The sequence below is a fragment of the Taurulus bubalis genome, assembly GCF_910589615.1.
Source record: "Taurulus bubalis genome assembly, chromosome: 1".
Lineage (NCBI taxonomy): Eukaryota > Metazoa > Chordata > Actinopteri > Perciformes > Cottidae > Taurulus > Taurulus bubalis.
The window spans coordinates 29,888,686-29,909,712 of record NC_136589.1 but is presented as its reverse complement, the minus strand read 5'-3'; the positions used below and the strand labels follow the sequence as shown (position 1 = coordinate 29,909,712).

The window sequence follows — 21,027 nt, the reverse complement described above, 5'->3', positions numbered from 1 at the left end:
AACAAGTTTGCGGTGTCATGGGGTGTTAAGGGAAAGTGATTTACAGTCCGTATGCTAAACTAAGCTAACCTGCTGATGGCTGTGGCCTTTTATCTCAGGGAATGATCAGAGTGGTAACAATCTCCCCTTTCAACTCTTGACAAGAAAGCATTTCACAAAATGTTGGCATAATACAGACTATCTGGTTCTACAATGAAAATAAAAATGTAAGAAAATTAAATGGAGACTAAAAAGTGAAACGAGTTGAATTAAATGTACAAACTGATTGTATAAATGGGTTAATCTTATACTGTAGCAAATCTGCATGTGAATGAATCAGACTGGAAAAAGTAGTAAATATTTACAGCAGCAGCATCTTCACTATAGTGTTCTTACACATTTTAATACCATCATGTCTTCCTTCATTACGGAGGAATAGCCGCTGCGTAAAGCTACGCAATTACATCCAACAAAACACATCAAGTACAGTATAAAACATACGCACTTGTCCCAGTAAATAGTCCATGGTCACAGGATTTTTATTTCATAAGAACCTCAAAAGTTCTCATTCGAGTCCAATAATACAGCACAGTAGTCAGTTTCGTACACTTAAAATCTCTTTAAGTTAGTAGTGGTGGTGAGGCATGGAGATGTTGCGTCACCGTAGGAAAGAGTTAAAATACAACCAAACACAACCAAACCGTACGGAGCCAATGGAAATGTTTTGTCTGGATCAGAGAACAGAGAAGCCAATCAGGAGATGAGGTCTGACCAGTCGTTGGACAGGTCATCTCCGGACACGTGCCGACAGAGGTTCTCTGGCCCGACGACCTTTGACATGGAAGTGAAGGGGAATGGAGGCCCGGGGGCTGCTGGGAACACAACCTGCCAAGAAACACAAGCTCCTTGTCCAGTTGGCTGGCACAGACATGTGTATATGGCAGCTGTCACCAGAGGCAGGTTGTTCTGCAGCTCCACGTTATGTTCTCAATCACAAGTACAAACCAGCCACACAGTCACCTGCCGTCTCACTTTCCTTCTCCTTTTCCATCTCAGACCGCACTGAGCCCGTACCCAGTGTCCTCTACGGACATGCGCCTCTTTAGTTTTTGGGGTAGATTTTCTCATAGAAGAAGTTTTGTGCCAGCAGGTAGAGCTCTCCGTCCTTTTCTCTGACAGCGTGTGCCCGGACAAACTGGAACTGCTCCAGTGCAAACTCGTAGAATTCGTTCTCCATCTTCCAGATGGCTGACTGCTGCAGCTTGGCGATCGACTCTTTCGTGGGCGGCTTCTTCTCGCTGGTCTTCCTCAGGTGGGATTTCTTCCCTGTGATGAAAGAGGAGGAGGGTTGAAGAGGTCTCAGTGATTCAGCATTAACATATCATGGTCGATCATGTTAAATGGTACTACAATGCTATTTTTAGAAGTAAATTCTTTTGGTCAAGGGCTTAAACGTTTTTTTAATTACTAGGTAAAAATAAAATAAAAAAAAGGGTACTACTGATAATAAGACCATCCAGCATAACTAAACTTGGAGCCTTAAACAGTAAATCAACCTAATTATTAAGTTTTCCTGCTATTAACTGTAGCATCAGCAACATGTGCCCACAAGAAAAAGGAGTCTGACATGTAATGCAAAGTCTTTTCTGCTCATAACTGACATTATAGTCATTATAAACAGTATTTCAGGTTTAATGCCATATCCATGTAAAGCGTCATATTTAGCATAATAAAGAGAATTCTGCACAGAGACAAAGTCTTCAAATTCATTAAATGAATCTAACTATAAAGCAAGGAATCTCCATGAACATTCATGAACATCGATGAATGTGAGTTGATAGTTAATTACTGTTCCTCCACTGGTTTGTGCATCGACTGTAGGGTGTATGACAAAAGAATGATGATTTCTAGCCTAAAATCTGCCCAATTCAATAAAATAAAAAAATGTGTAAAACCATTAAATGGACAATAGAAAAAACACACCATAAGCATACAAAGCCTACAATCTGCATTAAACAAAGAAATATACAGTGTTAGATAAATTGACTGTCGTCTATCCCTCAGGGCGATCAAATAAAAACTCATGTCAATCAAATATTTCTCAAAACTACATAATTTTGTATCTGTATTTCTAGAATAAAATGACAGCTTGTTTGATTACATTTCAAAGTCCAATCGGGCGGAAACCAGCTCAATCTTGCAAAACAGTTTAGTGGTCACACCCGTTACTGACTCTTCTCAGCAGATTTTGTTTGTACGCCCTGGGTTACACTCTATGGATGAGCATGTATGTCTTTCTGCATCTCAGGTCCGAATGGCCTTGCCCAACCGCTGATTCAACATTCTTACCAAATGCTCGGCCTGTGATGTTGCTGTTCTGAACAGGCATGTTTTAATCGGGCGCTGCACTAGCACCTGATTAATTTGAGTACTTGGGTGTATCCGCTGCTAAAAATGATGAACATACTTGAGCCATAGTACATTTATATCAATGTCAGATTTCATTCTTCTGTGCTCTCCATTATTCATTCTGGCTGCACTCATAACTAATCTGTAACTACATCAGCGAGACCCATGAGTGCATATTGATCACGATTCAATTCTCAGAGGAGCAATTCAGACTGCTAAGATGCAACCACAGCACACAGACAATTTGAGCATTGAAATGTGAGAGAGCCATTAAGGAGCTTTTCAGTGTATTATACAATTGGTGAGGGAAACAAAAATATGAAACGGAAAAGCAAATGGTTTCTAACTATTCAGCAGATGTTGGCACCTGTTTTGTACAGCTCAGTGGCTCCTTTGAAGAAGCGTGGCAGCGCGGCCTCCAGCATCATGACAAAGTCCTCAAGCTCTTCTGTTAATCCAACCAGCATGTATTCATTCACCAGGTTGTATTTCGCCTGCTCCAGAGCCCAGTGGCTGCCCACGTTCCTGCACAGATTAAGTTCATTGTATGTGGTTAGTTTTCTTCGTATTGTGCTGAAACAGTGGCAGTTCTGCTGCATGTGAAATGCTCATCAAAAGAAAATGGACCGAAATTGTGGGTGAGGAAGAGAGTAAGCTGAAAGGTACAAAGACAGTGACAGGAAAATGAGACGTGAACAGAATCCAGAGAGGTTTGAGACAACAGAAGGACCAAAGAGAACGGAGAAGAGAAGCAGGAAGGATGGAGAAAAGGTTTTGTAGTGGTCAGGAAATTAAATAATAAGGAAGGAAGTAGATTGTTTAAGCCTACAAAGTATCTTTTTGGCAAAGCCTCTTTAACACAGTATTAGAAGACTGGCAGCAACTTCAGCTTTTTGTCTTCAGTATTTATGTAACGTTTCCAATATGCTCTCCGCTGCTTTAATATGCTGCTAGTGCCCCACGGTGCACTCAATCATAGCAAAATCCTGCCAACGGTGGCTCTTCTTTGCAGCATTATTTCAGCTTTTCAGTGCGAAAGAGGCTTTACACACTCAGACCTACAGTGAGTTACCTGCTTCAGGAGGGTAGATGGTTAAAAGATGGAGGGCAGAGTGAAGGAGAGATTAAACGAAGGAAAGGGAGGGCACAGAAGAGATTGATACAGATCATCATGTAGAGATAACAAATCAAGGCTGAGATAGCTTTCAGAGACCTTGAGAAGATGAGTGATAGAAAGGGACTGTGAGGCTTAATGTTGTGCATTATGAAACAAAACTGATACAGCATCTCTCCTGAACCATCTGAACTGCCTCAGGTGAGAAAAGGACAAGTTTGCCGATATTCTATGTTTGTTTTGGTAATTTCCAACAAATCCCACTGAAAAGACCAAAACCAACAAGGAGTCTGTCTCGCTCTCACCTTTTTGTGGCACATAAACCCTCAGATAATAATTCAAATTTAAGACTTTAACCTACAAAAATCTCACAGGAATAAAGTTTCTCCTTAAAAGTAAAGCTACAAAAAGGCTAAATCATTTCCTAAACAGCTGGCCACTGTCAACATGAAGGAAACAGAAGTAAACAGTCTATTTGTTGGGGATTTAAATCATCGAAACACATTTGGTGCTCTGAATGGTGGATTAAGCTTCACAATGTGTTTCTAGCTTTCGGACAATAGGCCCCATTGGCACAGAGGAATTAGATACAAGAGGCTGACACATAACAAGACCTGTTAATAAGATCAATTCATTGTTGATTTAATTATTTTTTATATTTGTTGACAATGAGAAAAATATAGATTATGACCAGCCTTATGAACAAATAAACAGACAAAAGATAACTAAAGGTAAATCAAGTTTTATAATGTAAAATATCCAATTATAATTCAGACTCAGTGTTAGTGTGTGAGATGTTTAAACACTTACCAGCATTCAGAGTAGTGACCACAGAAAAAGGGGATCTGGAGCCAGAGCTTCTCAGGAGCACAGTCTGAGCCGCCGGCTGATACACATTCATCAAACGTCTAAAACACAAACACATTGCATGAGCATATTCAAAGAAAACACTAATTTGTCAAATTTGATTTCATACTGACTTTTTAATAGTGGGTACGAACAGGAGGACTGCAATAGAAAATGTGGCTCTATCTATTTAAACAATAACATGAGACAATTCATGCATTTTACCTTCTTGTCTCCTTGTTTCCTGCGTCTCAAACCGGGCCGGTAGTCATCCCCGAAACGCAGGAAGTAATAATAGGACACCAGCCTTTCAATGGGGTCCCGGATCACGTTTATGTAGATGGGCTTCCTCTTCACTCCAAACCTGACAGAAATGACAGTGACTGGGTTGAGGCACTCAAATGTGAATTCAAAAAGACGGACAGAGATTTAAGAGCTAATGGGCTTCTTTTGTGGTCCAAACATGCAGAGGTCAGAGGATCAGCAATGTGCTCCATTCAGATTATTACACTCCACTGTGTGAGTGCAAAGCTGTGAATGACCACAAGGTGGAGTCACCTGCACAAAGCAGGGGGAATAAAACAGTTTTTTTACAATGTTACCATCATAATGCAAGACAGTGTATTTACTTGGTGAAGTCCAGGAAGGAGACGTGTCCGTGGTAGAAAGCCGGCTTCATTTCCCTCCACTCAGTCACATTCTTTACAAACCGCACCTGAACCAAATTATGATTGTTAATACAGTAACAGAAATGTTTTTTGTTTTTTTTGTGTGACAATAGTATAGAAATACCAAGAAACCAGGCCTCTACATTACAAATGAAAGACTGAATTCATGTCAAAGAAGCCTACGAGCTCTGACCTGGTCCTGTATGGACATGACCGGGTTGTTCTTCGTGGTGTTGATGTGCAGGACATGATAGTGGTTCTTCCCGCACAGGTCGTAGGCGATGTTGGTGAAGGACGTGCTGGCTGTCTTGGGCACGCGATTGTAGATGATGATGATGTCGTCTTCGCCCTCGGACAGCGTCAAGGCCGGCGAATCCCGTTCCCGCAGACCGTCCTGCGTGTGTCGCTGCTCGATCTCTCGCACCTCGTGTCTGGCGATGGCTCGTTCTGGAGGGACGGCAGGAAGTTGGATACAGGTGAGTTCAACTTTAATACTGCAGAATAAAAGTAGTGAGCAGAAAAGTCCTTCAGCGAGTTAATCATTATACAACAACAACCAGATCCAGGTGTGCTGCCCTGGAGCTGAGCCTGACCTCTGACCTCTCTACGGAGCAGAATAACTCAATAAAATAAACATCTCTTTAAAAAGTACCAGGAAGTATTGCATACTTAATACTGCGTAGTCTACACAGGCAGCAGGAACAAATATTTGAGGAGTTTAAATATGTGCAAGCCAAAAACCACCATCGCCAAGTCCCACATCCCCAGACCTTTGTTTATATACGGGCCAATGTTTAAAAAGTGTTATGCTCAAATAGCACTCAGCTGATGCATTTTTGACATCTCTGCTACATATGGATAATTAAATATAAACCTGATCCACTTAACATGAGCTACCCCTCCAAGATATTACTCTGTCCTTGACAGTAAGACTAAAGCCGTAATTTCGATTTCATTCGAACGTTGTCTCTTTTGAAGAGCAGATCGCAAAAAACTCCTTTCCTGCTTAACACCAAGGATAAAAAGTAATGTCAAGCAGGAATATTTTCTAATCATTTTGTGAGCAGTCTATTTCACGCTGCGGTACCACCGGTCTTGTTCGCTTATCAGATTCCACTTTAATGTCAGTCCACTACTGTAACTTTCATTCTCCTTATTTAACCGCAGAGTGAAGTGTCTGTGTGCTCCTGTTTTAGATCAAATAAATGGCCAAGTACATCTTTGTGCGTTTCAGACAGACTCTAAATAGTGTGTATTGATTTCTCCACCCTAGTTTCATCTTCCTCTGAGAATAGCGTTGCGTAACAAGGGTAACAGGGTGAAGAGTGAGAGGTTAGAGGTTGGTAGTTAGACGGTAAGGCTACAGCTATTTGATAGCTAACCGGACGTTTACAGGACATCAATACACTACAAATGAGGAGGGCGGAGGTATCTCAATCCAAACATTAGATGAAGCGTCAGCAAAACCAGACCTCGGTGCCTCGGCGTGAATAGATTCAACAAAAAAGCCCAAAAAGTCTTTCTTAGTCTGAATTCGCCTCAGATTGACTGGTGTTGACAATGCCCCAGAGAGCTCTACAGGAAGGATGGAGCGGGAAGAAGAAGGGTGTGTGTGTATGTGTGTGTGTGTTTGTGTGGAGGGAACGCAGTACAACACTGGAGCACCTAATACCCGTGGGAGCCCTCAATGGAGCCAGCGGGCTCCTAAAGCCCTGCCCAAAGCTCTGCCTGGCTGTTGAGACACTGTTACAGTCCGGACTTGCCGCCTTTAGAGGCCGGCATCTGGCACCGGCGGCCAATTAAGACATCAACTGTGATTCTGCCGCCCTCTCCTTCATCTGTGCAAACATATTTGGGCATGCACACAACACAGCCACTGCCCCTTCTCTTACACCCTTCTGAGCAGCTGTTAATGTTCCACTCATCAAAGCTGGATCTGGTTACGGACGGAGACGTGCTGCTACTGCTGCTCCGGGCCGGTGGCGTGGAGACGTGCCAGGTGGCTGTAATGGCTGATTCTGTCAGCATGCAGAACAACTGTAATGGACACATTCATTCACGCCTCCTTCCAAAGCATGCATTAGCCAACAAAAACAGCAATAACAGTTGCTATGCTGAAACTTTATCGCTTGGGCTCATATATCCTTTTAGGATTATTTTTATGATGGTGTGCCAGAGAAAGACAGTGACATTCAAAAAATAGAGTCAGAGTGCAACACGTGACAATGAAAGTCATAAATATTAGGTGTCTTTAGTCTTCAAAGCCCTGAAAACATACTTTGTGAAAGAGTCTTACAAGAACAAGCTGTTTATTTACCATGCAAGATTTCTGTGTTTGTGTTTTTATCTGTGCTATTCTCCCTGGGTTTAGTTGGCGATGTCCGTCGCTTAAAGCTGTGCACAAAATCGCAACATTTTAATCTAGATGACAGCTGTGCGGATGCTTGTGTTGCCAAACAACCAACTCCCATAGAGTCCGGATGAAGCAGATTAGTGGAGTTTGGGTTTAAACTCTTAATAAAGAATCCTTGAATGTTTACTTTAGAGCTGCTCCAAATCAATATTATTTCATATATATATGTTTAATATATATATGTATGTTTGTATCAACATATGGATGTTAATGTTGTCTTCATATCAGCTTGGAGATTGATACATCATTGTAGAGCTTGTTGCGGTGCCCCAAGGCTAATCTGTCACTGCAGGTTAAACTTTTGATTGTTTTGCTTTTTTTTGTCATGGGTTTAGTTTTTATAAGAATATTGAGGATTTGAAAAGAAGTTTCAGGGGCTTTAAATGGTACAAAGAAATGCAGTACTTTCTCACAGGTGGTTTAGAGATAGCTGAGGTGAATGGAATTTAGTTTGACATTTTCACTGCTGTGAGCAAAAAATATCAACGGCAATTTGTTTTTTCAGAGATGGTGTCCCTGCTACTCTGGATAAGCCACAGACCTCGCTGTCAACAGTTTTCACAGGAAGAACTTTTTATTGAAGAAATACTCAGCTGTTGACAGCGAGGTCTGTGGATTATCCAGAGTTACAAGGACATTGTTTCTAATAGAGATCCGCCGAGTATTTTAAAGTATTTTAAATGTATCGTTTTAATTCTGTGAGCGCCACAATGTAAATTATTGTGCTTTCAGTAGACTCTAAACAAAATATCTCATTGATTAGATGGACAAATAAGATTTTAATCGAGTGACTTAGCACTATAAAATCTGTTCCTACTGAATTTTTGTTCTTGACCATATGTTGAACTTCTTTTGGGCCAAACAGGAAAACATGCATCATCATGTAAGCTTTCTTTTTGCTTTGTTGTGGCACAAACACACAAATGTAAGCTTTTGTGGCGCTCAAGCTCGCCAGGAAGGCTTTTTCCCGAGGAGGTGGGGGACAGTGGGAAAAGGCCGGGGGCTACTGCTTCCTCAACTATGTGAAGGGGGCCTGAAACCACTTGTTAAAGACATGGCGTTTTGTGGCGAATTTCCAACAACCAACAAGGAGGCGAAGCGGGCACGGGGAGGGCTTCTGAGGCTTTGTAGAAGACGCCCTATTCATTGCGAGACTGAATACACTTGGCACAGACCTCCATATCAGAGGGCGCCACACACACACAAACTTAAGCTTAGCGCTCCCGTCTGAGGTCATTTAATTAGAGAACAAAAGACTGAATTACTATGGCCACACAGCAGGCCTCCTTTCTTTCCACATTTCCGTCAGTTTCCTTCCCTCGAGCGGTCTCTGTGCATTAAAAGCTAATTATGAACCGTGAAGCCAACACGGGTCTTAAACATTGTGACAACTACAAGCCTATTACTCAGAGTTTCATTCAAAGTGAGCGACAAGAGGAAGAACTCTGGTGGTTGAACATATTTACTGAAGCAATTTCGCGGCTGATTAGACGCAAGAATTTGAAATAATCATTCATATTCGCCACCAGATCTGCAAAATGTGACAGGCCGTCATGTATTATTGCTATAGCGTCCGATCTGATGGGATAATAAAAGTGGGGGAGAGAAGATGATCCGTTCTCCAAACGGCACATAAATCCATCATCGCTCCGATCCGCCAGTCGGAGCTCGTTCCCACTGTCTGCTTCCCCCGAGAGGGTTAGCCCTTCGAACCGAAGCCTTGAGCTAGGTGGGTAATAGAGATTGGCTATCAGCGGCAGACTGAGGTGTACGGCTTGTATGGTTCTGCTCGGATGCCGCTGGATTGCAAAATCAATGAAGTATGACAGGGAGGAGATCTAGGTGGCTGCTGTATAAAAATCCAGTTAGTCTGCTGCTGCTGCTGGTGTCGTTTCCCCCTCTTCCCTCTATATAGACTTGGAAGCACGCGTTGTTTTGCTGGGCCAGGTTTAGGGGGGACCGCTATGTCACCACTGCATCACTCTCGAACATTCGGATAAACCGTGCACTTCTGAATTTTTTTAATAATTCTAATTCAGTCTTTGGATGCGTTGAGCAGAGAGATTACCAGAGGACACTGAGATGAAGTCAGACTGACGGGGAGATTCAGGCCTGATTTAACCGGGCAGGACCGGCCTTACTGTTGTTGTTCAAGTGGCGACAAGGAATATGAAGCATGCTGCGAGAAGAAACTGTTGTGCAGCTTTTCAACACTGCTGGCAGCTGCAGAGAACTGAAAAAGGAGACGAATAAACGAGCGCTTTCATTAAGAGACTGTGAAGGTGTTCGGTACATTCAAAAACGCCTTCAGAGCTTTCAAACAAGCTCAGCATTAGACATACACAACCACACACACTGAATCACAAAACTTACTTTAAACTACACACCAATACTTTTATGCCACATGCAGTATTTCACAGAGTTAAAAGACAATTGTTTGAGAGAGCTTTTTGAAAAGAAAGTTGAGGCATTTTCCCTATTGACTTTGACACACAAGTATGACATTGACACTGCATGAAATATCTCATTCACTCTGCTGTGCCTGCACAGTACAGCTGGGGAGGAGAGGAAAAAGAAAAGAAATAAGAAGAGACAAGGTCCAGGTCTGAGTAACATGTAGACTGACGAATATGTGCCAAACAGACACAATGCACCCCTCTGTGCATTGTGTCTGTGTCCTCCAAGTTCCCCTTAAATACCGCACATGGCAGACTGTACATTGCAGCTGCATTATTTAGACAGAGACTGAGCCACCCTGATGATGGCCTCTTTATTTCAAGTTTATTTTCAAATATGTGCCATGAAAACACAATATAAAAGTATAGATGCACTGATCTTACTTTCTGTCCACATAGTGATTCCAAAACCTCAACTCAAGATATCTGCTGATGCAGTATTGATTCCATACCAGGGACTCTACCACTCTTTTCCCCACATTTAAAGCTTGGGTCTTGAGTTTAATGCCCCGTTGCATCTGTCCTGAGGTCAGAGGCTTCACATGCTGTGTGTGTATTTCTGCTGTCAAATAAGTTTAATAAGAACTGCGCGATACAGAAAACGTGCAATCACTTTCATGTCTGTTTATTGTCACATTAGCAGGGTATTTTTTCATTCAACTCTTGTTCCAAATTCATCCTAAAATACATTCTCCTTTTCCCTGTCCTTAAGATCGAGCCCCGTTTGTGGCCCCTTGGGGTCCTCTTAGTAATCCAGCCATGAGTCATAGAATTAATGATATTTACTGACAAACAGTATAAAAAAGAAGAAAACGTATTGTCAACAGAAAGCTCTGGAGAGTTTATTTTGGTTTTGTCACCTAGATTTATCGTAAAAGGCGTCTGATTGGGAATGCTAGAAATCGTGCTAAACAATGCATTAAAGTCAGACTGCGATATAAGCAACAGAAAGGCTCCCTGATTGAAATTCAAATCATCAGCTGCACCCAGTGAGGTGAAGTGGTGAAATAAAATGTCTGGCTACATTGCAGATTCTCGTAAATCACACGTTTCACAGTGACGTGCTATTTCCTGCCCTGGACTTGGCACTGCTGCTTTGTGAGGCTGCATAAATACAAGCTGAGGAGTTTTTCATTATGACTTTCACAGTAGTTCTGCTTTTACTAGAAGGCACAAGAGGAGAGCAGGAAAAACGAAGCAAATGCAACGGCAGGTGCATGATGGAGGTGCTCCAGCCTGCTGCTGCTGCTGCTGCCAAGCACAAGAGGTCAACTCAGCCCACCCGATCCACGTGAAGGTCGTTTATCCGGTAAAGCCTGGACAAGCCTTCTTTCCCATCCCTGGAAAAGTAGCGTGTTGAAAACAAGAGTGTTTTTGTCAGAGAATGCCGACAAAGCATTCCTCATACATAGAGAAGAGACAAAACTCGGCCTTGTCAGCGCTGACAAACACCACTGTGTAGACCGTTTAAAGTGGTTAAGTGGGTTTGGGGTATAAGTCTTGAGACCATAATTACTCCATTGAGTGTCATTGAGGAGGTCAGTGTTAACACTAGAAACCTCAAAAATGCCCTTTTTTTTAGAGAACTAAAAGTGCAACAGCTGAGAATGGGGCGTTGTTTTGCTCTGTGGAGTTCATGAGCTACAGATTAAAAACAAGCTGTTCGACTTCACTCAAACACAAAATAAGCTCCAGCCACATGTGGCCCATTTATAATGCCTAGTTTAAATGCAAGTCATGTCTCTACAGTTATGATAACAATCCGGGATAGATTGAAACGATAATAGTCATGGTTCAACCGACCACTTTCTCCCCTAATACGTCTTTTATGCGATCGAAGCCGGTAGGGCCGTCTGACAGGGGAGCCAATAATGTCTGGGAAAACAGAAAGAGTAAAGGGGGCCACGTTCTGTCTGCTTCATCAGAAACAGCCAGTCAGATGAGATTATGGAGCAATTTACACAGATGGCAGATCCCATCATTCCCCTGACTTGTTAAGTAAAGGCGAGTCTGACAGGTTGTGGAGGGGGAGGGGTTGATTGTAGCAGATCTCATCTTGGCACAGATTGTCAATGACTAAGCAGTGGGAATTAGCCAACATTTTCAGAGGCATTTGCACTTCAAAAAGGAAGGAAAACATATCTGGGTAACTTTTGTCGAGAGAAAAGAAACCAGCAGGAATGTCTGTGTCGCCTCTAAATGTTCACAGCCTCGCAGACACTCTCTGTGAGAGCATAAAGTGGGAGAAACTTACAGTAGCTGAATGCTTATAGATTCACAGCGAAATACAACTCTCAGTTGCCCTCATATCCTAATGTAACAACAAACAATGTTTGCATAACAGTGCAGATCTGGGAAGCTACAACCCACATATCTGATGTTCCCTCTCCGTCTCTCAGCCCTGCAACAGATAATTAATAATGCATGTATGGGAGTCTGGGGAGAGCTCCACACTATTACGACAGAGCAGACCACAGCTATTCATAGTTTTAATGATGAGTGGGAGGGACAGGTGAACGCCGCGGAGAAGCTGTCCCTCACAGAAACGTGCTACCGTCGTTAACGTCTCTGCGACGACACCAGTTCAACTCTTCAGGCTTATCTGTCTTTCATCGCTCAGTTAGCGCTTTCGCTTCATCTCATTATATTTAACATCTGCAGGCCAGCCATCCTGTGAGGATGTTGGACCGTGTTTCGCCAACAGAGGATGAGCAGGCCCCTCTAGTTGCATTCTGGGTAATGTAGGTGGCAGGTTATGGTAATAGAGGCTGCCCTGCCCATGATTGGTGGGGCTTTTTCCTTTTCTTACTAAAATACTATTGCAGTACCTATCTAGTATCTAAGTGCATGGCCTCTTGCTTGGCTCACAGACTTGATGCAGGAAGTGAAGAAGAGTTTGGTTGTAACCAGCAGCAAGTGAACCGCAGTCAATGTAAAGCTCCACTTCTGACGACATGCTCAAGTCTGTATCGCCCTGAAGCCCCGCTTCTGTACAGACCACTGTTTCTATTCAAAGTTTATTCATATTCAACGTTTCCAAATTGCACAAAATTCGACAATAGGGTCCCCAGCAAGTGTGAAGTAGATCAGTTGAGCCATTAGATATGCAAGAGATATGTCAAGATATGTGAAGGACACACTTATATAATCATTTATTTATAGTCTGACCTACAGTTTAAAATTATTATTCCAATAAAATGCAACAACAGTCAAAACTATGTGTTAAAATTACAGATTTTGATGATTATATTAAACTTGATTAAAGTCTTGGTCAAATAAAGACCAGTTCCATAGGTTAATATATTTGTATGTAAATATAAAGCATTCAGTCACTGTAAATGTAATGAACACGCTATGGGAAGACATTAACATGGGCTCTTAAACATTGTATCATAAGGCCTGTACTATTTTAAAACATTTGAGATGCTAAAACATTAATTGATTCATCTCAAAAGTAATTGGCAGACTAAATAATTGTTAGTTACAACCCCTTATGAGTAAAGACATTAATACAGAAACAATATATGGATGGTTGTGAACCAGATATTTCATTAATACGGCCTTACACACATAACACAGCTGCATGCGTGTTCTTTGTTATTTGTATTCCGTCAAAATTAACTTAAATTTCAATGCATTTGGCAATGCTGCTCACAGCATTCAGCACAGTGAGGACAGGGAAGGAGACAAATGCAAAGACAAGGAAAAAGAAGAACAAAATTAAAGAGAGAGAGAGAGAGAAAGAGAAAAGGTGACTGAGATGGGTAAAAGAGGTCGAGAAGTCTGACAAGGAGAGGAGGGGCAAGTGTAGGAACATCACATTAGCAGCTGATCCCTGAGGACGCCTGGTGTTAGAGGAAAACAAGATAAAGGAGCTTTAAGCCAACTCTAAAACTAACAGGAGCCAAGTTGAACCAGAGGCTTAGGAGGAAGCAGGGCATCGCCGCTCGACCACCTTACTTCCTCCTTTATCCCTCCGTGCGCTGATGAAATTGGTTGTAAAAATGCTGCAGGCGGGCTTTCGTCTTCTCTTTTTTTTTTGGTAAGGGCTTATGATCCACAAGCTGGGGCTTTAAATATTTCTGTGTCGCAATGAAAATTAAATCATCTCTTTCATTTCACTTCCCTCCACACTTCCTCCTCCTTTGATAGCACCTTATTTCAGAAGCCAGTGGCGGATATTCTCCTCTCAGCCGCTCATCCAATGGGGTTAGTCAAACACAAGAGGGATTTGAATATCACAAAGGAGACTCGGCACGCAAATAAAGAAGTTGTTTACAGCCATTGATCCAGACGGGGCTGGATGAGAGTACGGTCATTATGAATGAATGAATGAATGAATATATACTTTATTAATCCCTAAGGGGAAATTTCGTGTCGAGTAGCAGCCATTTATACAGAAAACAAGATAAGATATACATTTTTTTAAAGTTACTATCATCGAGAGGTTTATTAGCCGCTGGCTAGCCTGTTTACTGCTGCCATCCAACTCAAGAGCTTAATGGTGTCGTAGAGAAAAATAAACTATGCTTCCTGAGGAAGAGAGGAAATTGACACCTGCTGTCACGTGTTTACAACCACAGGCTCAATTATCTGTCAAAGGAGCCACATGCTTTGACTAGGTACAGCAACGTGTGAGCCCCAGAGAGTCTAAATTTGATCTTGGCGCTTTTAGCATCATCAGAATAGTGTAGAGAATGAAAAACTGATTATTTCTCAGACCACATAGAAGGAAAACGTCACACCAGCACTCAGGATCAATATTCTCTCTGAACGTCTCTGCAGGACTGCTTTCTGACAGACGTCTGATTTATCACTTCAACTAAATAATAAGTCATCGGCCATCAGTCAGAGCTCCACTTGTTCCCGCCGGTTCACTCAATATGATCAGACCGGCAGGGTTTTGGTGTCACATGATATTTGAAGGCCACTTCTTTGAGTCGAGTGAACTGACACTTCTGCCAAATAGTGACACAGGAAGACGGGAGGCTGCGAGGAGGAGAAAGTGTGTCTGTGTGAAGAGTAGGGGAGGGAAGATTAGTGAAGAGGCCAGCGGAGGGGAGTGATGGGTGGTGTTGGAGCGGGGTGTTCTTGGAGAACGGCCTCTAGTTACATCCAGGGTGTGAAGCCGCCCATAACCCTCTGGTTAGCCTTCCTGTCATCCTGCTACAGGAGCAAACGTCGTGCTGTCTCTGGTTGCTGCTGTGTGCGCCACTTTGCAGGGAGCACATTCCCTGTCAGATGAAGAGCGCCAGCGTACATAAATCCTCGGCATCAATCAAAGCGTGCTCCTAACAATACAGCACGAGCCCAGTATGACCATCAGCGCTGAGCCTCCCCTCCTCCCACAACAGATCCATCCCCGACACCTACGCCCATCTCCGCTGTGGGCTACCCTCCATTAGCCTCTCAAATGGCATGTTTCAGAGAGTGACTGAGCAGGGAGGTCTAGGCGATAGACGCTACCGGCTGCTTTTGGGAACAGATGCCAACGTGCAGAGTGAAAGAAAATGACTCATGCACCTCTCAAGGAAGCTAAAAACAGAGATGCGGGGTGTCAGGGAGAGTTCAAAGGGAATCCGAGTGCCGTTTCCGAAGAAAGAACAACAAGAGAAAAAAGAAGATTACACATTTAGGATGTTGAGGGTTGCACCTGGAGCTGTAGAGAAGACACGCGGCTCAGTCTAGTGTGACCGATGTGTCTCCTATTAGATCAAGAGGAAGCAACCATTTGGTGTCGCAACCATTTGGTGTCGCAACCAATTGAGTGAGTCACACAGACCGGTTGACACACACTTGACCAATGTGTAGAAAGGAGTCGGGTAGATGCTTGGATCCTCTTTAAAGTAAAGTGCAGCTCAAGGTCTTATCAGTGACAGGATGAACGATGTGCGGCAGCCGGGCAGCTCAAAAGGCATTAAGTCATTCAATCACAGCGTGCGCACGAGGACAGACTAGCGACGCCCGACCAACGTCCTCTCAAGAGCAAATTTTCGACCAGGTCCCTCAGTGGCTGAGTGTGAGGGTAGGCTCGAGGCAGCGAGAGCCTGGCATGAGAATCAAAGTCAAATTCAAGCCCGGGAGCAACATGCTGCGGTGACAAAGGAATGCTTGAAAGTCATGCGTCAGCTCGGCCAACACTTGGACAATGAAGTGCATGCATCTCTTTCCTTCTTCTTCTCTCGGCTCATCACAGAGCCGCTTGTGTCTGGAGCAAAATATCACAGATGGAAATTGAATTCCTTTAAATCGGGCTGAAAAACAGCCAGCAGATAAAAGGCGATGATGCTGAAGGGGGGAAAAGTCTCTGAATATGTCAGCTGGGTGACACACAGCCCTCCAGTGACCTGCAGGGCACAGAGGCGAAGAGGTTGTTTGCTACAGTTACAAAGGCCATGAGGTGACAGTTTTATAAGCAACGTTTCTATTTACGCAGCTCCCAACAGACCAGTATTTAACCTGCTACCTGGGAAGAGCTGGGATTCCTTCAATAAAAAAACAGGGTTTTCTTCTTTCTATCTTCGTTCATGAATAATCTCCCTGAGGAAACAAGTCCAGCATGGCTTGAATCTTTAAAAGCAGGTAGCAGGCACAGATGTTACACAAATAATGACGCACTCAACTGTGTAATGAACATGCTTCCAGCCTGAAAACGCCACAATCCTAAAAAATATTACCCACAATGCAACGCTCTGGGATTTTGTATTATCATTTTGATCAGATTTACTCTATGGTGAAGGGATGTGACGTCCAATCTAACAGTCTTGAGTTCATCACAAGTGTCAGCTTTGCACTCAAAAAACAAAATCAGTGTTAAATGAATCTGCACATAGAAAAGATTAAAAGGAAAAATTATGCAGATGACATGATCCCGACAACTTACATACTTTTACTTTGATGAAACTTATTTTCCGTTCTTTTAGGAACCAGAAAGTCCCTCTGGTTCGAGCCTTTTGGGAGCCTGTTAAAAAGGACAGACTGATACAATTGTCTCAATTGATTGAGAAGATCTAATCACAGGTGAATCTAATTCAGGAATCAGTCTCTTGTTTGACGTCAGTGAATCATTACGCAGGAACGTCAAGCCTCAGACTTGAGATTCCTTGATATAAGAGCGTGACATTTTTCAAGGTGAGCGTCCAGAATTGCCTGAACTGAGAGGACGTTAACGGCAACCCTGACAGGGAAAGTGGCCCTGAATCCCCGACCGTTACTCTTTATTAAAGAACCCTTATTATTCCATCCATCCCTGCGCAGTCATTCTGCGCTACCGTTGACCCAGCCGGCAGCAGAGCCGGAGAGAAATACCGTCAGAATAATGGATTAGGCCTACAGCAGGACACACAGCTGCATCGCAGCATGATTGTAATGCAGGAGACTTCTCCGGGACACAGTGAGGCGACGGTTGGTTTGGAAGCAAATCACAGCTTGTCTGCCCGGCGGGGGGCGTCTAATGGGGGAAATGATTCAACCTGCGTGTCGGGCAGTAGGACCCCACGCTGTGAGGAGAGGACGCCGGTCATTCCAACCCGCATGAAGTTAATTATGAACATGAGCAAACATGAAGATGACATAAAGAGCTTCTTCCATTTTTAGCATTTCGAGAATCATTCATGGAGGTTTGATTCCATTGCGTTTGTTACACAGTTTTTTTGTTGTTGCACAGATGGACCTGCAGTAGGCGTACCTGGTAATGTGACTGGCCTTGTGGCTGTCTGTCAGCATCGTGCCTGTGAAAGCCTCAGTCACAACTATTTGGCTATGCAGCACATAATTCAGAGATCCAGCATACAGACGTCTGCTCAGTCCAGCCATCCATCAGAGCGCTTTTTGCCAAGTCAACAGATTCTCGTGGTGGTGGGCAGTTGGGGGAAAAGCCTGTCAGGTTGTGTTTCAGCATCGTGTGTGTGTGTGTGTGTGTGTGCGTGTGCGTGTGAGTGTGTGTGTGTGTGTAGCCCAGGAGAGTCTGGCTTTACACAGTGTGTAAAGTATAGCCCCTTACAGCTGCAGAAATCCATGCCACAAGCCAATATAGCCATCTATACCCCCACAGGGACACCCGATTGTTCCAACATGTGAAAACTCAACTGGGATACTTTATTCAATTAAGATGAATAACGTATCCCGATTTGATTTACATTCTAGCAAGAAACTGGTCTGTTTATACGCCTACCTGTAAAGCCCAGGAAAACAAACATGGAATCCAAAGAATAGCTGTTAATATCCACATTTGAGAAGCTCAAACCAGTTGGTTCTTGTAATTTATGCTTGAAAAACGACTTAAACAATACTTGATTATCAAAAGTGTTGAGGATTCATTTTCTCCCAATCGACAAACTGTATCAGCTGTCATCCCAGTAGAAGTGGCACAACAGTAAGTCAGACCACTGCTGATATGTTATAAGACGATACATTGATATTTTAGGGTTGATAAAGACAGAAAATTAATCTCTAATAATTTTGATCCTCAACATTGTCTGTTTTATAACACTATGAATATAATCAAGCCTACAGCTAATTTTCTGATTATTTTCTAGTGATGAATCGGTTGATCCACAAACCATCCCAATGTCATTATAATTTCTGAAAAGTTAGGGAAATTGACAGACATTCAACCGTTATTACTATTATTTAACAGAAGAAAACTCAGCAAATTCTCACATCTGAGATACTGGACTCATCAAATAATGAGTGTTTTGCTGGGAAATACTAAAACAGTGAAATCAATCATCAAATCAATTTTCTATTATCAACTTAAATTAGTATCTTTTGGTTTCATACAACTGGTCAGAAAAAATAACTAGTGTGTCTGAAGACGTCACAAAACAGCTCAAGGACAACTCCGACTACACAAATTCATCAATATGTTCGTACGCAGTCGTGATTCACAAACAACGTTGTTTTCACGTATTTTGGCTAATTAGACCTCTTCTTATGATTGTGTGCTTCTTTACAGACTGCGATTTACTGACAGCTCCCTGACTCTCTTCTTAGTTTTGTTGCACCTTTATCACTCAATTACAGAGTCTGGTGCCCTCATATTAAGTATGATACCATTGATCCAACAAATGTCACCTGAGTGCAGGTATTACATAACCGCCTGATCATTTAGCATAATCATTATATTCCACAATCAGGGGAACGTATAGCCAATGTTTTAAACAAAAAGGATATTAGGTTTTTTTTTCCATCAACTGGGTTGAGTCAAATAACCTTCAGCCAAAGGTTATAATGCAGGAAAAAAAACATGGAAACAAAGCTGCTGGACAGGTTCTTCTGTTTCAGCTCACATGAGGCCATGTGTGCTGCTTACAGAGCAAGATGATGACAGAGGTGCCGAGTCTCTTGATTTATAGCAGAGAAACTGTGCTCGAGTCTTCACTTCCAGTCAGCTTTTCTAACAACGCAATTTATTATGTACACCGTAGCTTTTCTTACTGAAGCAACTCAAAATGTCTTCACTGATAAAGGCCGACAGTTAAAATGTAATACGCCTTTTTCATTGGTCATAGCACAGGTTTTACCAATTAAATTAACAATTTCTCTGTTCCATTAAGTGTCCCAGTAAGACATTTGAATGAACCAGCATGTGCAATAAAATGACCCTGGCAGTGCCTCAAATTAATGGAATTCACTGCATCCATTTTTTATGTTATTGATTACACCTGTGCTTTCTCTGCTGCTATAACGTGTCAAAATGTCTGCTTTGAAAATGGTCTGTTAGCGGCCTCTCTTCGGTGTCAGGCTCTCACTCTCATCAAATGATAGAAGAGGTGGCGTTTGAACCCCTGAGGTACACAAGCTGCACCCTCAGATCGTCTGCACCACTCTGCAGTTCCTTAAAAAGAAATCCCACAGTGGAGGCATCAGAGAGATAATCCTGCAATGTCCCAGATCTTTATTGGGAGTGAGCCCCTGATGGGAGCTCACAATGAGATTTGAATGCAGCGCCGGCCACGTTTCAATCACAGGAGAGTTTGGTAAAGGGGCGGGAGAGGATTTGCAGCAGGGTAGCATCCCCTTGTATGTAAAATAGCATTAAAACTTACTTAGAGCAAATAGAGGTTTGCTGCAATATACTGTATATATTCCACTGACTACAGAACCACCAGCTACAATATTACATGTCCCATACTTCCAAATGAACTGTTAGTTTTTTTTATCTGAAAATATAAATGTATCAGTTGGTTAGTGACAGAAAATAAATCTGCAACTCATTTGAAAATGTTATTTGTTTCAGCAGAAAAAAATATTTAAAAAACTGGTCCAGTTACAGCTTCTTAAATGCTATATTTTGCTTTTTTCCCCTGTCATTATGAACTGAATATCTTTGAGTTTTGGACCGCTGGTTGTACAAAACAAAGACGTCATCGCGGGTTTAAGAAAACTGAGATGGGCAATTTCCAAATTAGAAGATTGATCAAATCCAGAATTGTCAGTTTAACCAATAATATCAATAACTTCTAGCTGCAACTCTTAACACACAGTCGCTATCACAGGGCAACAGGCGGAAGAAAGCAGCACCTCCTCAATCTCACACTGCATTGCTGTGACACAGATGGATGAGAGGTACTATCTGTAGGCATTGCAATACTTCATGGCTATGCAAAGATCAGCAGGACAGCTCCCAGACCATTAAACATGTCCCGACTGTGTGCCATTGTCTGAACCATACGAAGAGGTATTTGTGCTGCTCTCACAGCACACTGACCGAAATGCACAACAATGGTGATGCACAGATCTACAGTGAGCAAAGAAAGATACCTCCTACCCAGCCTGCGGTGTTCCTGGAGAGCTGTGAAGGGATGGGATCGGGCTGCGAACCCTTCAACTTACCAAGCTTCCCCTTGGACTCCTCCAGCTTCTGGATCTGGTTCTCCAGGAAGAACATGGCCACTGCGAACGCCAGCAGCGCCAAAAGCTGCAACTTGGGCGGCATCATGACTCTGAGCAGCCCCATCAAATCATCCAGAGAGTTATTTGGTCAGTCCATGCTCAGAGAAGGAGACACTGAAAACACACACACACACATACACACACAGCGACGACGGTGATTACAAAGCGGCTGAGAGTCTGAGCATGGCCCTCTCTCCCTCTGTGCGTTTGTGTGGATATCTCGCAGTGTTCAAATCCCCTGGTTAC

The 21,027-nt window shown here is 42.8% G+C and overlaps 1 protein-coding gene across 1 annotated transcript; it reads right to left on the bottom strand.

Moving 5' to 3' along the window:
* Positions 1-1,081: 1,081 nt before the first annotated feature.
* hs2st1a (heparan sulfate 2-O-sulfotransferase 1a) lies at positions 1,082-20,845 on the bottom strand (the record flags this gene model as incomplete). Its single annotated transcript, XM_079223185.1, has 7 exons — positions 1,082-1,305; positions 2,756-2,913; positions 4,313-4,410; positions 4,574-4,712; positions 4,978-5,063; positions 5,210-5,463; positions 20,722-20,845. 7 exons carry the CDS (start codon positions 20,843-20,845, stop codon positions 1,082-1,084), a joined length of 1,083 nt encoding a protein of 360 aa, XP_079079311.1.
* Positions 20,846-21,027: the final 182 nt, after the last annotated feature.